The 20,888-nt window shown below is 41.3% G+C and overlaps 1 protein-coding gene and 2 long non-coding RNA genes across 3 annotated transcripts in view; 2 read left to right on the top strand and 1 right to left on the bottom strand.

The window, feature by feature from the left end:
- LOC311007964 overlaps positions 1–822 on the top strand; it is a 1,261-nt gene extending 439 nt beyond the window's left edge. The window contains exon 3 of the long non-coding RNA XR_014596454.1: positions 646–822. This is a non-coding gene — a long non-coding RNA (uncharacterized lncRNA). The remainder of the gene's footprint in view (positions 1–645) is intronic.
- LOC311007960 (lipoamide acyltransferase component of branched-chain alpha-keto acid dehydrogenase complex, mitochondrial-like) overlaps positions 1–15,238 on the bottom strand; it is a 17,393-nt gene extending 2,155 nt beyond the window's left edge. Inside the window, exons 1-3 of the mRNA XM_084001386.1 lie at positions 15,046–15,238; positions 10,994–11,185; positions 8,091–8,162 (exon numbers count right to left, since the gene is read on the bottom strand). Of these exons, the coding sequence (XP_083857512.1) occupies positions 8,091–8,162; positions 10,994–11,185; positions 15,046–15,180 (399 nt within the window). The 5' untranslated portion in view covers positions 15,181–15,238. The remainder of the gene's footprint in view (positions 1–8,090; positions 8,163–10,993; positions 11,186–15,045) is intronic.
- On the top strand, positions 3,042–5,291 carry LOC311007963. The gene is made up of 3 exons (XR_014596453.1): positions 3,042–3,683; positions 3,927–4,031; positions 4,111–5,291. It is a non-coding gene; the product is annotated as an uncharacterized lncRNA (long non-coding RNA).
- Positions 15,239–20,888: the final 5,650 nt, after the last annotated feature.

The following is a 20,888-nucleotide window of genomic DNA, read 5'->3' as shown; positions in this document are numbered from 1 at the left end:
CTGAAGTCTGTAGTAGTTGTAGTCGTAGGCCTGCACACCTCAACATCACCATAATACTTCATTTAGAATGTGATTTTCACAGGGCCTGATTTAAGCCACAGTACCACCTTAAATTAGCTCAGTGCAGCATCACACCGGTGCTCTTACCAATCATATTTCCAACACACGCAACATAACACCACCTGAGAACTCTCTCTTAAACTTCATATGGATGCTGGCAGAAAATGGAGTATGCCAGGGTGGGCTGGCTTATGCAATATTTACAATTACCACCTTTTAATTCTACATATAAGTGTATTTTCAATTATTCTGTCAACAGACTGGCAATGTGTGTTTGAACACCGTTTTACCAGAGTTTTATGGAGTGGGTGGGTGATAAGCTCCTTCAAGGTGGACAAGTTGTGCGCAGAATAGAGGATGATACATGTTGGAAATTCCCACGGGTCACGTGATTCCCGCGTCATCTTTCAGTGAGCCAAAACTATTTTGGCTTGCGTTAGTTAGTTAAATGGGGAGTGGGTGCAGGAGACACACAATAACAACAAAATGCAACATTTTTGCAACATGTTTGGGTTCATTCAACTGAGATGGACATAAATGGACATGGTGTGACCAGTGTACTGTTTTTATTTTTATTTTCTCCAGCTCTGAGGAAGGGGGCTACTTTGACGGGTGCTTCTCTGCAATGATGATGACTTCCAAATGAGGGCCAAGCATGTGCAGTAAGTGTTTTTGTGTATTTTCCACATAGATTCTCATTGAACTTCTTGTACTACTTGAAAGTTTATTTTTAAAATAACATTAGAAACTTTTTGTCTATGTAGGCACCAGGAAAGGGCAACTGTGGTCGGTCTCAGCTGAATGCAGCAAAGGTGAGGACAACGAGGAGGAGTCGCTCCAGCCTTGATGAGCAGGTGTGTATCATATAAGAGTTATGCCATCATGGCATTATTCTTTGTGCTCTAAATATGTACAGGCAAGTACCGTATAATAACATTCTTATTCTTGTTGATAGTCCTCAACTACATTCTCCTAAATCTATGCAACCAACATGTTTCACTGTTTAAGCTGACACACTATACTCTTCTCTACAAGTTATTTTGCACTTCATCTATTCACAACTGTACTACACTTGAATGGAAATCAGTGTAATTGATTAAGGTTTCACTAACTCACTTTCACAGACTAACAAAAACCCAGTTGAATTAACCTATCTATTGGGCTCTTTTGGTTTTGTTCTGTTTGTTTGTTTTTTGAAAGAAGACAATAAGAGTTTAACTGCAATTTTACTTACTACTTTTTGTGTGACTGTTAATATATTTTCACCATCAGTCCAACAATTACTGTTATTAATGCTGTATGCAATCCTACAGGGGAGAGATCTTCGCATATCCCATGTTCTCAAGTCCTCCAGTCTTCTGTATGGACGTAGTTGGCAAGTACTGGTCCTAATACAGCCTGAATACAGCCACCTGACCACCATGACGTCCTTGTTGTCTGTGCTTTATGCCAAGGCATATGGCATCAAGTGAGAGGTAACTGTAACTGTTTCAGCACTTGCAGCTGACTGACACTATACTCTTCTCTCCAAGTTATTTAGTACTTTATCTGTTAACAACAAGATCTTGTATACAGGGATGCACATGTACAGGCAGGCAGGTGTATATGCATTCACACACATCCATTATGTAGATAGCATCACTAACATTAAGAATTGCTCAAAAATTATTAGTATAAGTCTTTTCTAAGTATTAATATTTGTATTCACGTCATTCATGGATGTCTCTATCAAAACAAGTGTTTTAGTCATTTCAGTAATTTAGCTTTTTGTGCTTTTATGCTAAACTTACAAACTTTCACTCATTTCCAGACTGTGATGTCCACATAAACCTGTAGAGCTTCCCTTATTCCAAGATTGTGGGGCAAAGGATTACTAAAGTAAGTTGTCCTTGTGGTGGTTGTTGTTTCTGTTGTTTTTAGTGGAATACTGTTTACTAGTGTGCAGATATTACAAGGGCTTCTACCAACACTTCTCATCTTTTCAGGGTTTTATATAGGCTACATGAACCATTTAATATACACATTCACCAGAGGAGAATTGGGCAAGTTGAGCATAGGAGCATCTAAGTTGAGTCCCCCCCCCCCCCCCCCCCCCCGACCCCCACCAGCTCCCACCTCCCCCTTTACTTCATATTCCACCTGTCCAGGTGGCAGGTGAACACAAACTGCAGGGACCTGCTGCTGAGCCACCAACTCACTGAGCTTCGGGGAGTTTTGTGATTACATTGCATCTTGGGAAGAATCCTTCATCTTTCTCTTTTAAAGTAATACATGGCTCACCATAAACAGCAGCTTGTTTTCAGCAGTGTACTTATTGTAATCATAAACATCCAGAATCCTGATTCAGTAATCAGGACAAGTAAAGACAAAATACATTCATTTAGGAGCGTCAAGTGAACAGATGCCCCATATGTAGAGGCTACAGTCCTCACTGCAGGCGGCCCCGGTTCGAATCCCGCATCGGGCAGTCCTTTCCTGCATGTCATTCCCCCTCTCTCTCCCCATTTCCTGTCTCTCTCAACTGAACTAAAAAAAGGAAAAATATAAAAATACATTGATGTAGTGTATGGGGCAGGTGGCACAATGTACCCCACAGTTACCATATTGACTTTATTACTTCCCATATGCAAAAAGGTTCAACTGATGCATACTACACATTTATAATAATCTCTTTTGGTCTAAACACAATTCTCATGAAACTTGTGATTGACAAAAATTCACTTTCGAGAGTAAAAATGGTTTTTCGGACCAGGGGCAACCTGTAAAGCTCTAGTGAACTCCATGTCCAAGACAGTTGAGGCTGTGATGAAAAATGACATTTTGGGCACAATTTGGACATTTTCACCAGTGGTTCAGACATGAATAGCTGTATCAAAAACAGAAAAAAGTGCAGGCACTCAAAATAAAGGGTTTTTAACTTTTTCAAACCAACCGGAGTGCCTGCACTTTTTTCTGTTTTTGATCTGTTACCCTTTGCAAGAGCACCGGTGGTTTGAGGGACACCAGCAGCGCTCCTGTGATCCTGTTATTAATAGCTGTATGTTGAGTTATTTTGAGGGGACAGCAAATTTACACTGTTATACAAGCTGTACACTGACTACTTTACATTGTATGAAAGTGTCATGTCTACAGTGTTGTCCCATTAAAAGATACAATAAATATTTACAAAAATGTGAGGGGTGTACTCAATCTGTGAGATACTGTATGCGATCCTTAAACCCAAATCATGATTGGGAACTTTTACATTATAGTTTAACAGCAGATCCACTCAGACACATGTCACACTGGTGAAAAGCACCTGTAGAACTGAGTTTTGAGAGCCTACAAAACTAGTGTTGCCTGTAACGTTGTGTCTGGTTTTCACCATTTTATATACACTAAGCTTGTCCTTTTTCACGTCAGGTGTGTTGTTGAGACAGGGCTAAACCAGAGTTCGACAAGAGTTGCCAGTTTCTGATTCTACACCAGAACACAGCAGAGTGGTCAAGGCCTGAAGACCGACCCAGTTACACCTGCAGCGAGCAGACAGAGGAAGAGGAGTGTGAGATCCACGGGGAAAGGAGAAAAAAGAGAGCGACAGCTGTCGTCAACAGACGGGCATTGACTGTCGGACTAAGTGAAATGTGAGTTTATACTCTGCCCTAGGGATGTAATGGTATTAAAATCTACAGTATTTGCGTCATTTCATTCTCTACATGTCCACAATAATATTGAGACACTATTGTTATTGTGATATTGCGGTATTACCATTACCGTTACATCCCTACTCTGCCCCCGTTGTGGGAGTAGTGATCCCTGGCCGTGGAAAGTTATTGTGAATGTGTGTAAAAAGTACAGTGACTGAAGTCTCTCCCCCCACATAACAGCGTACAAGGCCGACGCCCGAGGATGGTGTGACAGCAGTGGTGCCAAGCGACGAGAGTGGTGTTGGCCCGAGGTGACGGTGAACAGTTGATACTCTGCCCCATCATGTGAGTAACAATCTTAGGACGTAAATGAAGTGGCGTGTTGGGTGTAAATGCAGTGACTGCCATCTTGTTTCCCTCACAGCTTCCGAGTCTGCGCCCGGCAGAGGACAGTGTGCAAGTGGAAGACCAGCGGTGGACGTGGAGGATCGGTGTTGCCAAGCTACCACAATTACGGACTCCTTCCCCCCACACCCCATTTTATAATTTCTGTGAATAAATATTGTTTTAAATGCTCTTTACAGTCTCCAAGCACTTTCTTGGTTTTAAACAGCCCCTCGCACTTACAGAGCTTGTTTTGATTGAAAACATATTTTAAATTACACATAACTTTTGCTAGCTGGGTCTATATAGACATGTTATATAGTTTTATTATTAGATTTAGGCTAAATGAAAACGCAGACACAAATTTAGTAGCTTAGATACAGTAAGTGTGAGCATTAATATGAATATTAATAAATTGCAACACACATTTGTATCAACAGATATTTCCTTAATTGTTATTTTGATGGTGGAGAGTCTTGTCTAGTGTGTAACATGTCCAAAACAACCCATTGGTCTTCTACCAATCACCATGAAGGCTATAGAATATAAGTTACACCTCATTCCCTTGTGGATTGGGTCAGCTGGAAGAAAGCACTCCCATCAGGATCAAATCTTGTTTTTTATTATAGGATACAGTTGATCAGTCACAACAGCATAATTGATAAGTGAATCCTCTAAGCCAGGCCAGGCCACAAAAACCATGAGGTCATTTAAATGCCATGCCACCACTAACGTCTACTCTTTATTAAGTGTGAGTTATGCTTACCAAGATTAAGTACACTTTGTTTAGTTGTTAATTGATCTGAATATTTGAGTTGTGTGGGTTGTGGACTAATATTTTGCTGTTCTTTCCTTTTCCTTTTCATCAGAAACCAACCAGCTAAACAATAAATACGATGAACTGGATCCCCTGTGTTTGTGGCATTGTTTTAAACAACCCATTGCGTTGATCCACCATAATCCCTCACACACCCAGTCAATATTTTACAACATGCTTTGAGTCAACTGATTAAGGTTACTGCTACGATTTGGACAAATTCAGTTAATTTTGAGGCCATACAGGCATTGATTTCAGAAGTCCCTCTGTAACCTTTCACACAATTCCCAATGTTAAGTTATAGAAAAGGTGCATCAATCAAGAAATAAACTTGCTAGATGAAATGTCAAGCGTGTGATCTGCTGCAACTCAATTTCCCTACGGGGACAAATAAATTACTACTACTAGTACTACTGCTTAGCCTTACATAGAACAGCAGTCCTGCCTATGAGCACAGTCAGATTGTTTGAAACGGCCCTGTACGGCCTCTGCCTAAAGAGTTGTGTGATGGAAAATTCTGGTATTTAAACAGAACTTCTCCTCACCTTGTGATATGTGTTGCTCAGCTGTGAGCCAGGCTCATTCCTTACTGAATGGATAGAAAACTTTTTGCCACCACAAAAGACCCATGAGATAATTATATTAGGACAGGAGGAGGCTCAGTGATGTCATGTCTTTTTATGCTCCATGGTTGACACTGATTCTGCATATTTCAATTTCAACCTTCCTGATGGCTCGACAGTTTTGTTACAGTACCTATATAATTATTAATAAAGTGTAAAAAAAAAAAAAAAAAACTCGGCCGGGACAGTGTTGCAGCCTCTGTGCAGCTATTCAGGTGCACAAACCTAACGCACATCTCCAGCTGGGTCCGTGTACGTTTCGTTAGTTTGATTTTTCCTTAAACCAAACTGTCAGAAAACGAAAGTCAGCTGGTAATTTGGTTTTCCGTTTCAAATCAAAGACCAAAAAAAACACAATTCAGGCTGTTTTTTTTGTTTTTTTGTTTTTTGTTTTTACAACGAAAAAAAACCAAAATCAAATTATGGTCAAATTTTGATTGCCTTTTCGATTTTGATCTTAAACAACACATTAACGCCGATGACAGACCGGAAGTGTCGGAACTTCAAAATAAAATCCCAGTGAATTGCGTTATAGCCACAGACTGTTGATTAATGGCCTATAAAATCTTTTTTTCTTTCTTTGTAAATGTTGTGTTTTGAGCACATGGATACATTTTCACAGCTGTGTTTATTTTTACATATGAGTGACAAGCTGATCGTTAATTAGTTAATCTTCCTCATCTCCTCGCTGCGCTGGGTCTCTGTCTCCGCTGCTGTAGCGCTTCGCTTGCTTCCATTCAGTCAGATCATGTTCACAGCGTGTTCTGCGGCCCGTCTCCGGTCCCAACCGGGCTCCGGACAGGCTGTCCCTCTCTGAAGCAGAGGGTGAGGTGGTCAGCTTCACTCCTGCATTAACGCCGATGACAGCCTGGAAGTGTCTGAACTTCAAAATAAAAGCCCAGTGAATTGAGTTATAGCCACTGTACTGTAGCCTATATTAATAGCCTATGAAATAGATAGTTTTTAATTTAATTTTATATGGCTTGAACGCCATTATATGAGACCAGGCTATTAATTGAATACTGACTGATTGTTTTATTTGAGGAATATAGCTATATTACGATCTGCTGCAGTAACGTTCGCCACCCTATGGAATAATGCTGCATGGGGCTGGGTGATAGACCAGCTCTTCTCAGAGACTCAACCCGACCCTGAGGTCTCCAACCCCGGGCATATTTGGCAGGTGGCAGCGGCCCCTTTATGGTTCTTTTCTACTCTTTTCAGTCACATGGGATCCAGTCCCAGACCTCGGCTACAGTCCGGGATTTCATCAGGCTCCCTTCCCGGCACAGGGCACTCTAATCGGCAGCTTAGATGAGGGGAATCGCCGTGCGTAATGACAGCTCCTCGCCGGTGAAACACAATAAACTGCGCTACGTTTGTCTCATGGCACGGTGGAGCCTACACAGAGGTACACAAACAGGTGGATCAGGAGAACGAGCGAGGAGAACAGTACATGAGGAAGATTAGTTAACGATCAGCTTGTGTGAAAAAATAAACACAGCTGTGAAAATGTACAACAAAAAACAACTTTGTTTTTCTGTTATTCTGTTTTAAAACAAAAACAGAATAACGTGGAAAATTAAGTATTTGACTTTTCTATTGTTTTGTTATTATGATATTTGGAAACTTCGCTCCACAGCGGCCAGGTCCCGGAGCAACTCTCTCCACACCCCCCGCTTGCGTCCGCTCAGAGCTACGCTACGGAGGCTCATTATGGGATTTCTTGGTTTCCCTCATCAAACTCATCAAATACACAATCCAACAACTCCACAACGCTCTGGTGGACAAGTTGTGAGCTGCACATTCACCACGCTATGAGATAATAACACAACGTTACCACACAGAGTTGTTTTAGAGGGAAATACAGAGACTGCTTGATGAAAAACTGTCCCTGAAGGCAACGTGCATCAGTGGTTTTGCATGAATTTCCCTCTAAAACAACTCTGTCTGGTAACGTTGTGTTATTATCTCATAGCGTGGTGAATGTGCAGGTCACAACTTGTCCACCAGAGCGTTGTGGAGTTGTTGGATTGTGTATTTGCCAAAATGTTGAACTATCCCTTTAATTAAAAAAAAAATCTAAATTTGACACTCAATGAGTTGAGGGGCGGCCTGACGCTACTGCGACGCACAGTGATAATCTACCAGTTCTTATTACTTTGTACCCTCATCATCTAACGTGTCGGCGCTCAGTTTATCAATAAACAACGTCCGATGTTATTATAGCCCATAAGTTTAAAGGAGAAGTGTCGTTTTTAACAACCTGGACCTTATTTCTGACCGGGGCACCGAGATGCAGCCTCTAAATAACATTATCTGCCCCGAAACTCGTTCATTTCAACAGTATTATGTGTTAATTCACTAGCTCTAATTACCTTTTTTTTAATGGCCCCCACACATTTTGAAAATGGCCTCATTTTTTAGACCACGGGGGCCAAAATTGCCCCGAAAATACTTTCTTAATTTCTTACCCTGCACACACACACACAGGAAGGGGGCGGGGCTTGGCTTATCTAAGTACTTTGATGTTTGATGTCTGTGGTGTGTTCATGGGTCGTGGGAAAGTCTGCAACTCACCTGCATTTTCCCCAGCGCTCCGATGGAGACCTCAGGAGGGAGGATGACTGGTTTGGCGTACGTCCCTCCGATCTACAACACACAGGAGAGAGAGAGAGAGAACATGATGATATGTTCTCTCCATGGTAACCACCCACTCCACAATATATTTAAGCATCTTAAAAGCTGCTTCAGTGAGCGGTTAGTGATGCCTCAGTGTTCTACTGAACGACTTAGACGCTCTTTTGTTCCTGCAGCAGTCAGATATTTGGTAACACTTTCCTTGAATAGGTATTCATAAGATTGACATAACACTGTGATGAACATCAATGAATACTTATGACAGCTGTCGTTAAGTGTCATTCGGTAAGTTATGTCACTTTTAATGCAAAGTTGACATTGTTGGAGATGTTTTTGTTCTGACAACTTGACATAAAGACAATTTAAATTGTCATAGCAGACCTCATTGCCAAACTTTAAAAATTATGTCTTATTATTAAGTTTGGCAATGAGGTCTGCTATGACAGTTTAAATTGTCTTTATGTCAAAATGGAGCCATTAATAAGTGGTAACGTAGATTCATCCACATTAACATGAGACTTTTTTATAACCAAATAGGAACTCCTCGTTGTCCCTTTAATATTAATTTAAATCACTTGCTTTGAGCAGCCTACTCTGTTGTATGAAGTATCCAATCATGTTGATTGTCAAGTTTTGTGCAATGGTATGGAAATGTTTGTATTGTTTGTTAAGTGGATGTATGTGTTTTTATTGGGTGGTAAAGCAGTTTCCCCTTCGGGATCAATAAAGTTTTCTAATAATATATAAGCAAGCAATAAAAATTATGGATCAAAAACCAATGAGATGGCACCACTGCGGCATCCTGAGAAAACACAACCTTCTTGCATTTGAAAACTTTATAATTTACTGTTAATATCAGACTCGTTTTTAAATGTCTTCATAACTGTGTATCAGCCCTGTTTTCTGCACTGATAAAAAGACGCTGTAGCTCAAGCCGAGTAAACACACGAGCCTCCTACTATGGCGACTGCATTGTTCCCAAGTGTACAACATCATTTGGACAGTCTGCCTTCTCAATAAAAGGGGTTAACCTATGGAACACTTTACCCACTCACCTGAAACTGGAGACTGACACAAACTCGTTTAACAGAGGATTAAAAGCATGGTTAAAAGCAAAACAACAATGCTCACATGTATAAATATGGACGTTTTCAGTGTTACTACTTTTACTGTTAGGATCATGATTTCTGTTTGCTCAATCTCCTCTCGTTGATCTTGTGCTCTGTATTTTTTAGTATGTTACTGTCATGATGTAGTGTCATGCACTTGGTTTTATCTAATACTGTTGATAATATGTTCTGTATTTTTAGATTAGCCGCCTATGGACTGGTGTTGAAAATTAGCACTTGTGCTAAACACACTCAAGCAAAGCATCTGGTCTATCCACTGGAACAGTCTCAATGTATTTGTGATGTCCATATCAAATAAATAAACATAACATAACATAACATAACAAAATTATGTGGAATGGTTTGGCTGAAAACATTAGAAATAGTAAAAGCCTGAGCGAGTTTAAAAGAAAGTTTAAACAGCAGATGTTTGATGTGTACGGTAGGGAAGACGGTGGTGGTTAAATTAAATTAAATTAAATTGATTAAATAAATACATAAATAATATAGGACAAATGTAGGACTGCTGAGGGAGCTCGCAATGCTCCTACTTCAATGCTTTTTGTTTGTTTGTTTGCTCGCTTGTGTTTTTTTTTTTTTTTTTTTTTTTTTTTTTTTTGTTATGTATGTCTCGATGGTGTCTTTATGTGGGGGATGGAAATTTAAAAGCTATGCTTCGTCCATCCCCTTTTCACACCAGGTGCTGTTGTTTTCTAACTGTGCTGTTGTTGTATTGGTATGTTGGTGTCTGTAGTTTGTTCTGTTTGGTTGCTGTGGTCTGGTGTGAAATAAACAATAAAAAAAAAAAAAAAAAAAAAAAAAATCTAAAATGGGCCCATTAAAGCGTAGATTCATCCGCATTAACGTGAGACTTTTTTTTATAACCAAATAGAAACTCCTCGTTGTCCCTTTAATATCAATTTAAATCACTTGCTTTGAGCAGCCTACTCTGTCGTATGAAGTATCCAATCATGTTGATAAGTTTTGTGCAATGGTATGGAAATGTTTGTATTGTTTGTTAAGTGGATTTATAAAACGGAAAGGTGAAATCCGCCCATCTGATTGGTTGTTAACCGTGGTATAATGAGCATATACCACGGCTACTATTCTAAAGCCTTATCACAGCGTAGGCTATCACTCCGCCTCAGGCAACGTATGACTGGTGTGAATGGAAGTTGTTGTCATGTATCCATGACAACGGACTGTTGCAGTCCGTAGCAAATACAGCTGATGTTTTTACGATGTTAAAAAATGGACAAAAGTAGTTGAATTGACATGTTTAAGGTGAACTTTCACCTCCAGAGGGTTAACAATGGTAGAGGGGGTTGAGCAGTGACTTTCACCTGAAAAAAAGCGGAGGAAAAGACGAGATGCAGAGCTACTTGGAGCTAACGTCTGGAGAGGTGGGACTATTTTTTCCACAGTGAGGCTATTTTATTGAATAATATGTATTTCTGGTTGAATAAAACTACATGAAATTGATTGCGTATCCCTCTTTCATATTGTCATTATTGGTAACCGTTTTATAAAAGCAATATATCACTCCAGTCCGTGGTCTATGCTCATTATACCACGGCTAAGGGGCGTTGTTCGGCCTGACGCGAAGCGGAGTATGTGTTTTTATTGGGTGGCAAAGCAGTTTCCCCTTGGGGATCAATAAAGTTTTCTAATCTAGTTCTAACAGGTTGTGGTTAGACCGGGTCTAGAGTCCGTCTCGGCGGCGGCTGGACTCACTGATCCGATGTTGGACAGGGTGAACGTTCCCCCCGTCAGCTCCGACGTTCCCAGCTGCCCCACGGCGCCGAGCGTCTGCAGCCGGTTCAGCTCCTGGGCCATGTCCAACACGCTGAGCAGCTGCACCTTCTTCACGTTGGGGACCAGCAGACCCTGACTCGTGTCCATCGCCAGCCCCATGTTGTGAGACGCCTGAGGGCAAGAGACACGGTCACCACGGCAACCACACAAACAACAACAGCAATGACGACAACGACGACGACCGCAGCACCTGAACCTGGAGCATCAGTGACTAGATAGAAAAGATGTGAAGCATTTTATAGCTACGCTGCTACAGGATTAGACTTCTCCTCTCCTCCCCTTCCCTCCTCTCTTCTATTCTCCCCATCTCTCCCCTCCTCTCCCCTCTTCTCCTCTTCTCTCCCTTCCTCTCCTCTCCTCCTCTCTTTTACTCCCCTCCCCTCTTCTCTTCTCCTCTCCCCTCCTCTATTCTATTCTCTTCTCTCCTCCTCTCTTCTTCTCTCCTCTCCTCTCCCCTCCTCTATTCTCTTCTCTCCTCTCCCCTCCTCTATAGAGAGCCTAAGCGGAAGCAGGAAGTAACGGTCACCATGGGACCTCAACTCTGAAAAACTCGCCATTCAAATGAACGGGACTGAAAATTTTATTTCGTGATCCGTTTGAATTGTGCCATGAGAAAAAAATATGTCCTCTACCTGTTTAAAACATCACGTTTCATCCCGAGAAATCAGCAGTTTGTTGTAAAGCTATTGTAGAATAAAATTCAGAAGAATCTGTAACCAGAAAGACTACAGGTCGCGTAGGTGACGTCACACACCAAATGCCGCCCTTTCCCGTGTCAGTTGGTGACGTATTTTCTGTGGGACACAGATCTGTAGTCCGTAGAGCGGTCTTTACACAAAATACATTCTTCTGTTGCCGTTTTACGATAAACGGCTGATTTCTCTTCATGAAACGTGATGTTTTAAACAGGTAGAGGACAGAGTTTTTTCTCATGGCACAATTCAATCGGATCACGAAATAAAATTTTCAGTCTCATTCATTTGAATGGCGAGTTTTTCAGAGTTGAGGTCCCATGGCGCCGTTACTTCCTGCTTCCGCTTAGGCTCTCTATTCTCTTCTCTCCTCTCCCCTCCTTTCCTCCCTCCTCTCTTCTCCTCCTCCCCTCTTCTCTTCTCTTCTCCCCACTCCTCTTCTCCTCCTCTCCTCTCCCCTCCTCTCTTCTCTTCCCCTCTCCTCCCCTCCCTTCTCCTCCTCTCCTTTCCTCCCTTCCCCTCTCCTCTCCCATCTCTCCTCCTCTTCTCTTCTCCTCTCCCCTCCTCCCTTCTTTCCTCTCCCCTCTTCTTCTCTCATCTCCTCCCCTCTCCTCTCCTCTTCCCTTCACTCTCATTTCCTCTCCCTTCCTCCCCTCTCCTCCCCCCTTCTCTTCTCCTCTCCCCCCTCCCCTCCCCTCCTCTTCTCTCCTGCCCTCCTCTCTTCTCCTCTCCCCTCCTCTCCTCCCCTCCTCTTCTCTCCTGCCCTCTTTTCCTCTCCTCTTCCCTCCACTCTCCTCTCCCCTCTCCTCCCTTCTTCCCCTCTACTCTTATCTCCTTTCTCCTCCTCTCCTCTCCTCTCTCCTCTCCTCCCCTCTTCTCCCCTCTCCTCTTCTCCCCTCTCCTCTTCTCCCCTCCCCTCCCATGAGCCCTTTCCCCTGCTGTTAAACCGGCCTGCCCTCCCTTCCATTCACAGTTAAAACACTTATTATCTGGATTTGGTCATCTAGAGAAGCTTGTATCTGCTCTGAACAACTGGGGTAAAGGTAAAGGTGGATTACGTGATCCTGGATGGCAAAACAAGGGATTTCAAAACCTTTTGAACAACTGGGTCCAGGTCTTTAAAGAAAAAGTTTGAATCTACAATGTAGAAAATAAAGAAGTCCAGTCTGGACCGGGTCGTACCTTGTAGGTGATGTTCTCTCCACAGCTCTGGTCCAATGAGGCGTTCAGGATGGGGAAGTGCAGGAGTCCCAGAGAGGCAGCCTGAGCCAATGAGAGCACAGCATCAACGTCAGCGCCAAACATCATGTGACCAATCAGCATCAAGGTCGCCCATCAGGCCCCCCTAAAAAATTATTGTAATACCTATTTTTACTTTGACGTGGTGTGTGTTTGAAAACAGGGTACAAAAAATGTCCCAATCAGGGGAACGTTAGTGATTTTTCACAGGATCTGAGGGTTAAACATACATTTGCAAGGCTAAGCTTAAAACAAATGTGTATTTCTGTTGCAGGTGTAAAATTGTGGCATTCACAAAGCAAGGAACTGAAAAGTTGTACAAGTATGTCTCAGTTTAAGAAAATGTTTAAAAAAGAAAAGATAAGCGTCTACAAAAAAGAAGAAGGAGAAAGAGAAAAAGAAGGGGAAAAAAAGAAAAGATAGATAGACGAGTGGTGTCCACTGCTATTTTGTTTGTTTTCTTGTCACTACTATGTTTCATCATCTTTAATATTTTGAAAATAGAGTATAATATTGGTGCTGAAGTAAGCTAATGTAAGTATAACAACAGAGAGGGGCAGGTACTATACGTTTTCTTCATCCTGCTCTTTTTCATTCATGGTGACTATGTGTACATTATGTAAATATGTGCAACCCTGTGTATACCATGAATGGAATAAATCAAAATGAAATGAAATGAAAAAAGTCCTGCTGCACATCGTTCCAGGTCGACGGGGCAGAACATTTAAAAGCCTTTTTGCCCAGTTCCATTCCTGCATCTGTATAATGTCCAGAGAACGAAGGCCACATCGGCTGAGGTTTCTACACGTGTGTAAATACAAATATGTAGGCAAAAGTCCAAGAATAGATGTATAAATAAAGGTGACAGAGTGCGGGGGGCTCACACTGTGTCTCCACCACCCACCTGTGGATGTCCTCAGGTAAACACTGCAGACGGTTTCCTCCCATGTCGAGCCACTGGAGCGCCGGCAGAGCGACCACGCAGTCCGGCATGCCGGTGAAGTCCTTCATGGACAGATCCAGGTGCTGCAGGTTCCTCAGGTGTCTGAACTAGAGAGGGGACACAGAACAGACCTGAGACCAGCAGCTGGACCAGAACCTCTGGAGAACCCCTCCACACACCCACTGATCAGACGAGTTAGGTGTCACATGAACCTTGTTATTCATGTTAGTGCTCGTGCTTCATGTAGATCCTGGTTCAAGTTCTGGGGCCGTATTTACAAAGCATCTTCGAGGCCATTTTAGTCTTAAAGGGATAGCTCAACATTTTGGCAAATTGGCTCATTGCCATAACCCCTATAGTCATAGCAGCAGTAGGTTCGTTACCTTTAATTGTCGGTGCAAGCTGTTTTTAGAACGGCGGAGCAGAGCCGTGAGCTGCTCAGAGCTACGCTACGGAGGCGATTTCTTGGTTTCCCTCATCAAACTCATCAAATACACAATCCAACAACTCCAAAACGCTCTGGTGGACAAGTTGTGACCTGCACATTCACCACGCTATGAGATAATAACACAACGTTACCACACAGAGTTGTTGTAGAGGGAAATTCATGCAAAACCGCTGATGTGCGTTGCCTTCAGGTACAGTTTTTCAGCAAGCAGTCTCTGCATTTTCCTGTAAAACAACTCTGTCTGGTAACGTTGTGTTATTATGTCATAGCGTGGTGAATGTGCAATGGGCCAATTTGCCAAAATGCTATCCCTTTAAATATCTGGGGGAGTATGAGTTATTCTTAGACTTGAGAAAGTTGATAAAAAGCTTTTATTCTTAAGTTTGAGAGTTGGACTAAATTCCACAAATTCTCAGCACTTAAGACTAAAATCCTCTAAGACTTGGAAGAATTGGAAGTGACATCTAAAATTCAGTTTACGGCACATAGTACTGTGGTAACTCAGCTCTGAGACCGGCATTTAAGATTCAGTCCTACACTTCACTAAAAGTCTGATTAAGATGCTTGATAACTACCTTTTAAGTGCATCTTTCAGTCAATAATTTGTTTTACTCATTAAGTCGACTCCTATCCGGCCCCTGGTCCGTACCTGGTCAGGGAGGTGGTCCAGCTCCCGGTTCATGGCCAGCTCCAGTCTCTCCAGACTCTCACAGCCGCTCAGCTCCTCGGGAACCACCTGCACTCTGTTGTAGCTCAGCATCAGCTCTCTGAGCCACGTCAACATCCCTGAGACCAGAACCAGAACCAGGAGGACACATGGTGAGACCGGCTACAGGGTCGGTCTTCTAAACCCAGGGGTGCAGATCCGATGCCAGGATTGGGGGGGACACAAAAGTGATTTTTGTTTTTTTGTTTTTTTGTTTTGCCCATATGCTACTCATACCATGCCGCCATAAATCACAACTCCGCAGAGTCTCGGCATATCATTCAAAAAGTCCTGCACAGGGAATCATTTATTGTGCTTATACCTTTCTTGTTTATTTGTCCTAAACAGCCAACAGAGAGTATCACTGCTGTTATATTAGTAAATTATAATTTAAAGGGTCTCGGACATATAATATCTACTCACGTTCTTATCTTTCGCCTCCCACCGACCCTCCCAGATCCCCAATTCTTCTCACCATCTTCCTTTTCTCCCAGTGTATGGAACTTTATGCATGATTAAAAAATATGAAGCCCTAAGATTGAGGGGGTCGTTTTTTTTTAAAGCCTGCTGATATCATCGGCGTCTGAGTAAGAAACTACCCATCATTTGCATCGTAGTGGAGGAGACCAGAGGTGGAATGTGGAGTCAGAAATATATAGGGCTGACCCAAAAAAAATCGAAGCTTCGAAGCTTCGTTCGTTGCCATGGTAATCGATCTTTAAGTCCGTGATCGATTGTTTTTTTTTCTTCCTTTTTTCCTTTTTGACACTGGTTCTCATCGGCAATTGTTAATTATTAAATTATTAAAATGAGTAGGCGACTTGGCATCCTGGAAACCTGCTTGATTTATGAGATATGCAGTGTTTGTTTGCCATTACTTTCATTATTTCCCCTACGACCCCCCCCCCCCCCCCAGACGTGACGATCGCGCACCCCACTGGCTGTCGAAGCTTCGATTAAAATCGATTTTATGTACGCGAAGCTTCGATTATCGAAATATGATAATCGGGTCAGCCCTAGAAATATATTTGTCAAACATTATTTGTTCCACCATTTCAATAATTTCTTTTTCGATGTGAGGAATGTGAAGTCTGAAAATACATTTGTTAAATTTTGAATAGTTTGGGGTATTTTTATTCATGTTTTTCAGAAATCCCCCCCGGGATCTGCACCCATGACTAAACCCCCTCTTTGACCTGTCGGGAGCTACTGAACGATCTGTTTGGGGATTTCAGAGACGCCGTTGCGGGACAGATCGAGCACCAGGAGGTTCTGGAAGCTGGAGATGAAGTGAGGGATCTTCTGCAGTCCGGTCCGGTGGAGCTGCCACTCCTGGACCTGGTTGAGCTGGACCAGACAGCCCGGTAGGACCTGCAGAGACAAACACTCACATCAGACCAAGGGCGTCATTTATGATATTAAAAAAAAAAAAAAAATTACTTCATTAATCAAACAATAATCGATTATTAATTAATTATCAACTATTTTGATAATCTAATAATCAGTTTGAGTCGTTTCTTAAGAACAAAAGTCCAAATTCTCTGATTCCAGCTTCTTAAATGTGAATATTTCTGGTTTCTTTGTTCCTTTATGACAATAAACTGAGTCTCTCTTTGGTTTGTGGACAAAACAAGACATTTGAGGACGATGTCGTCTGCTGGTTTGGGAAACACTGGTTGATGATTTTCAACATTTTATTGAACAAACAACAAATCAATTAATCGTTTAAATAATCGACAGATTCATTGATAATGAAAATAATCATTAGTAGCAGCCCTACCAAAAAGTAAAATAGTAACTGAATTACTACATAATAACAGTAACTATTGAGTTACTTTTATTTCATAAAATGCTCAAATATGTTAGACTAGTTGATGGACCGAAAAAAAAATGTATAACGTAAACTTTAACAGGTGTAGCCTATTACTATTTTCTGATGGGACTTCTTGAGTCAAGTAACGGCGCATTTTATTGTCAGTAACGGTAACAGCGTTGTAACGGGGAAACAGTAACTTTTTTGATTACTGTTATGAAAAAAGTAGCGCCGTTATTTCATGACGTAGACGTAGTAATCCCTGGTCATAATTGGTCAAGTCCATATTCTGCACAGAAACATAATGAAAAGAGCCACAAGGCCAAGAAACAGTCTTAAATGGCTGGTTCATCATATAAAAGGAGAAAAGACACTGTCCCAAAGAGGTTATAGTCATATCACTGAGTTAAGACTTATATGAACACAAAAATATTGCTTACTTCTGCTTTAACACAAACATTCTGCTTACTTCTGCTTTAAGTTCATTTTACTACTGTAACGAATATGAAAATGACAAAATAAAGAGGTAAATAAGCCTTGTCCTTTTATCAAAGTTAATAATTTAGCACTTTTCCACGCATACGGTGACTTTTTTGAAATAATCAAAACTGTATATATTCTACATTATAAATGTTGTTTATTTGACCAGATTAAATTTAATTTAAATCCCATTTTGTTCCTGAATCCACCAAACTGCTGGGATCAGAATAATCCTGATGTTCTGGATCAACGTTTTCCTGATCCGACTAACACAAACTGATGAAGGTTTGATCCATTTTCAAGATTTGATCTGATCAATGATCCAAAATCCAATCAGTTTTTAACCCTTTGAACAACTGGGTCCAGGACCAGAAACTGACTTCTCCCACGTTCTCTGAGGAACCTGAACTCACCACAAACGACTCAGACTTGGTTCACTTCAACTTTATTGAGTTTTTAGGGTCCGGGCAGCTAAGCTGCCGGGACACTATTGTATTCCTAGGAATTCTTCTTTAGGGTCCGGGCAGCTAAGCTGCCGGGACACTATTGTATTCCTAGGAATTCTTCTTCTTCTTCTTTCTTTCTTTCTTCTTCTTCTTCTTCCAAGGAAGTCATACTTCCCATGGGTGAAAAATCACCAAACTTCACAGAAACATCCGACCCCATGCCAGAGTCACTCAACTCCATGGACATGTGCCCCCCCCTCCTAGGGGGGGCACAATAAGCGTTTAAATTTAAAAACTTAAAAAATTCCTACCAAACCAACGGTAGATGCTACAGTGTTGAAACTTCACCACAATGTAGCCTCAATACTGCTGAAACTTTTGTCCACTTAAACTCATTACAAATTATGAAGTCCATCACTCTGTTTTTTTCAATAACTGTAAAACTTTTAAAATGTATCTCCTCCCACAATTTTTGCTCAATTGACACCAAACTTGCTACAGAGCATCTCCAGACTGTCCTCCACAAAACTTGTTTCTCGGATTTTTGATTAAGCAAAAATTGAGCCTACAGTGCATGAAAACGTTTGACTGTAAACAGTACTGTAAACATATACCATCAAATTCTTGCTAAATACATTTTCAAACTTCCTGAAAAAAAATGACAATATTCTGGAGTCATGGTTGATGAAGTTTAGCAAATATCAGAATTTTATCTCAAAAACTGAATTTTTGAGAACATTTTGAATTCTGCTCTCATGGGAACAACTGCAGTCAATGTGAGTGTGGAATTTTTAAACATCATATTTTCTCTTATGAAGCAAAACACTTATCATTAAAAACAAATCACCAACATTTCCATGCTGTCAAGATGCAATTTATGTATTATCAGATTTTTGTTTAGATGACTGAATTATTGACATTTTGACCATTTCATCACAACAGCTGCCCGGGCACTGACTCACCTGAGTGGATAAATGAAGCTACACAGCAGGTAGCACTACCAGCCAATTAGCTCAGCGAGTTAGGAGCTGGTTCTTGGTGTCAGAGGCTGTGAGTTCGAGACCCAGCCAGGGTGATGATGATGATGACAGATCAAAATGTCAAATGTCCTCAACACGAAACACAAGACAATTGTCCTAATGGTGGCATCACAGCAAGCTTCTAAATTTAAAAATTCAAATAGCTTGGACTGGACCATCTGCGAAGGCTCCTAACATCTTAGACTCATAGTAGATGTTTGACAAATACATATCATTATTTTACCTCAAAAACTGATTTTTCTTTTTCGGCCTACACGACAGTGAATGGCTTACTCAATTTGTGAAGCCACTGATGAACTACCACTCCTCAATTAGCTCAGTGCGATAAACAACGGTCTTTGGGTCCTGAGGTTGTGGGTTCAATCCTCAACTGATGCAAATTGGACATTATAAGGACAACTGTCTTGTCTTCCTATTCTCCTGTTTGTTGCTCAGAATTGCCTAAATTTGCCCCAAAGTAGCCCGGACCCGACCCATCGCTGCGCAGCAGCTATAATTAGGGTCCGGGCAGCGCAGCTGACAGGACACTATTGTATTCCTAGGAATTCTTCTTCTTCTTCTTCTTCTTCTTCTTTCTTTCTTTCTTCTTCCAAGGAAGTCATACTTCCCATGGGCGAAAACTCACCAAACTTTGCACAAAGGTTCAGTCCCATGCCAGATTCACTCAACTCCAAGGACATGTGCCCCCCCCTCCTAGGGGGGGGCACAATAAGCGTTTAAATTTAAAAACTTTAAAAATTCCTACCAAACCAACGGTAGATGCTACAGTGTTGAAACTTCACCACAATGTAGCCTCAATACTGCTGAAACTTTTGTCCACTTAAACTTATTACAAATTATGAAGTCCATCACTCTGTTTTTTTCAATAACTGTAAAACTTTTAAAATGTATCTCCTCCCACAATTTTTGCTCAATTGACACCAAACTTGCTACAGAGCATCTCCAGACCGTCCTCCACAAAACTTGTTTCTCGGATTTTTGATTAAGCAAAAATTGAGCCTACAGTGCATGAAAACGTTTGACTGTAAACAGTACCGTAAACATATACCATCAAATTCTTGATAAATACATTTTCAATCTTCCTGAAAAAAAATGACAATATTCTGGAGTCATGGTTGATGAAGTTTGGCAAATATCAGAATTTTATCTCAAAAACTGAATTTTTGAGAACATTTTGAATTCTGCTCTCATGGAAACAACTGCAGTCAATGTGAGAGTGGAATTTATAAACATCATATTTTCTCTTATGAAGCAAGACACTTATCATTAAAAACAAATCACCAACATTTCCATGCTGTCAAGATGCAATTTATGTATTATCAGATTTTTGTTTAGATGACTGAATTATTGACATTTTGACCATTTCATCACAACAGCTGCCTGGGCACTGACTCACCTGAGTGGATAAATGAAGCTACACAGCAGGTCTCACTACCAGCTAATTAGCTCAGTGAGTTAGGAGCTGGTTCTTGGTGTCAGAGATTGTGAGTTCGAGACCCAGCAAGGGTGATGATGATGATGGATCAAAATGTCACATGTCCTTAAGCTGATTTGCTGTCTAAATGCAATTTATGTATTAACAGATTTTTGTTTAGATAATAGATTTTCTGACTTTCTGAAATCTGCCTTGACAACAGCTGCCCGGGCACTGACTCACCTGAGTGGATAAATGAAGCTACACAGCAGGTCTCACTACCAGCCAATTAGCTCAGCGAGTTAGGAGCTGGTTCTTGGTGTCAGAGGCTGTGGGTTCGAGACCCAGCAAGGGCGATGATGATGATGATGATGACAAATCAAAATGTCAGTTGTCCTCAACACGAAACACAAGACAATTGTCCTAATGGTGACATCACAGCAAGCCTCTAAGTTTAAAAATCCAAATAGCTTGGACTGGACCATGTGCGAAGGCTCCTAACATCTTAAGAGTCACAGTAGATGTTTTACAAATACATATCATTATTTTACCTCAAAAACAGATTTTTCTTTTTACAGTGGTTTCAAATCTGC

The sequence above is a fragment of the Trachurus trachurus genome, assembly GCF_905171665.1.
Source record: "Trachurus trachurus genome assembly, contig: scaffold_124_arrow_ctg1, whole genome shotgun sequence".
NCBI lineage: Eukaryota > Metazoa > Chordata > Actinopteri > Carangiformes > Carangidae > Trachurus > Trachurus trachurus.
The sequence above is the reverse complement of the archived record's forward strand: the minus strand, read 5'-3'. Positions and strand labels throughout refer to the sequence as shown.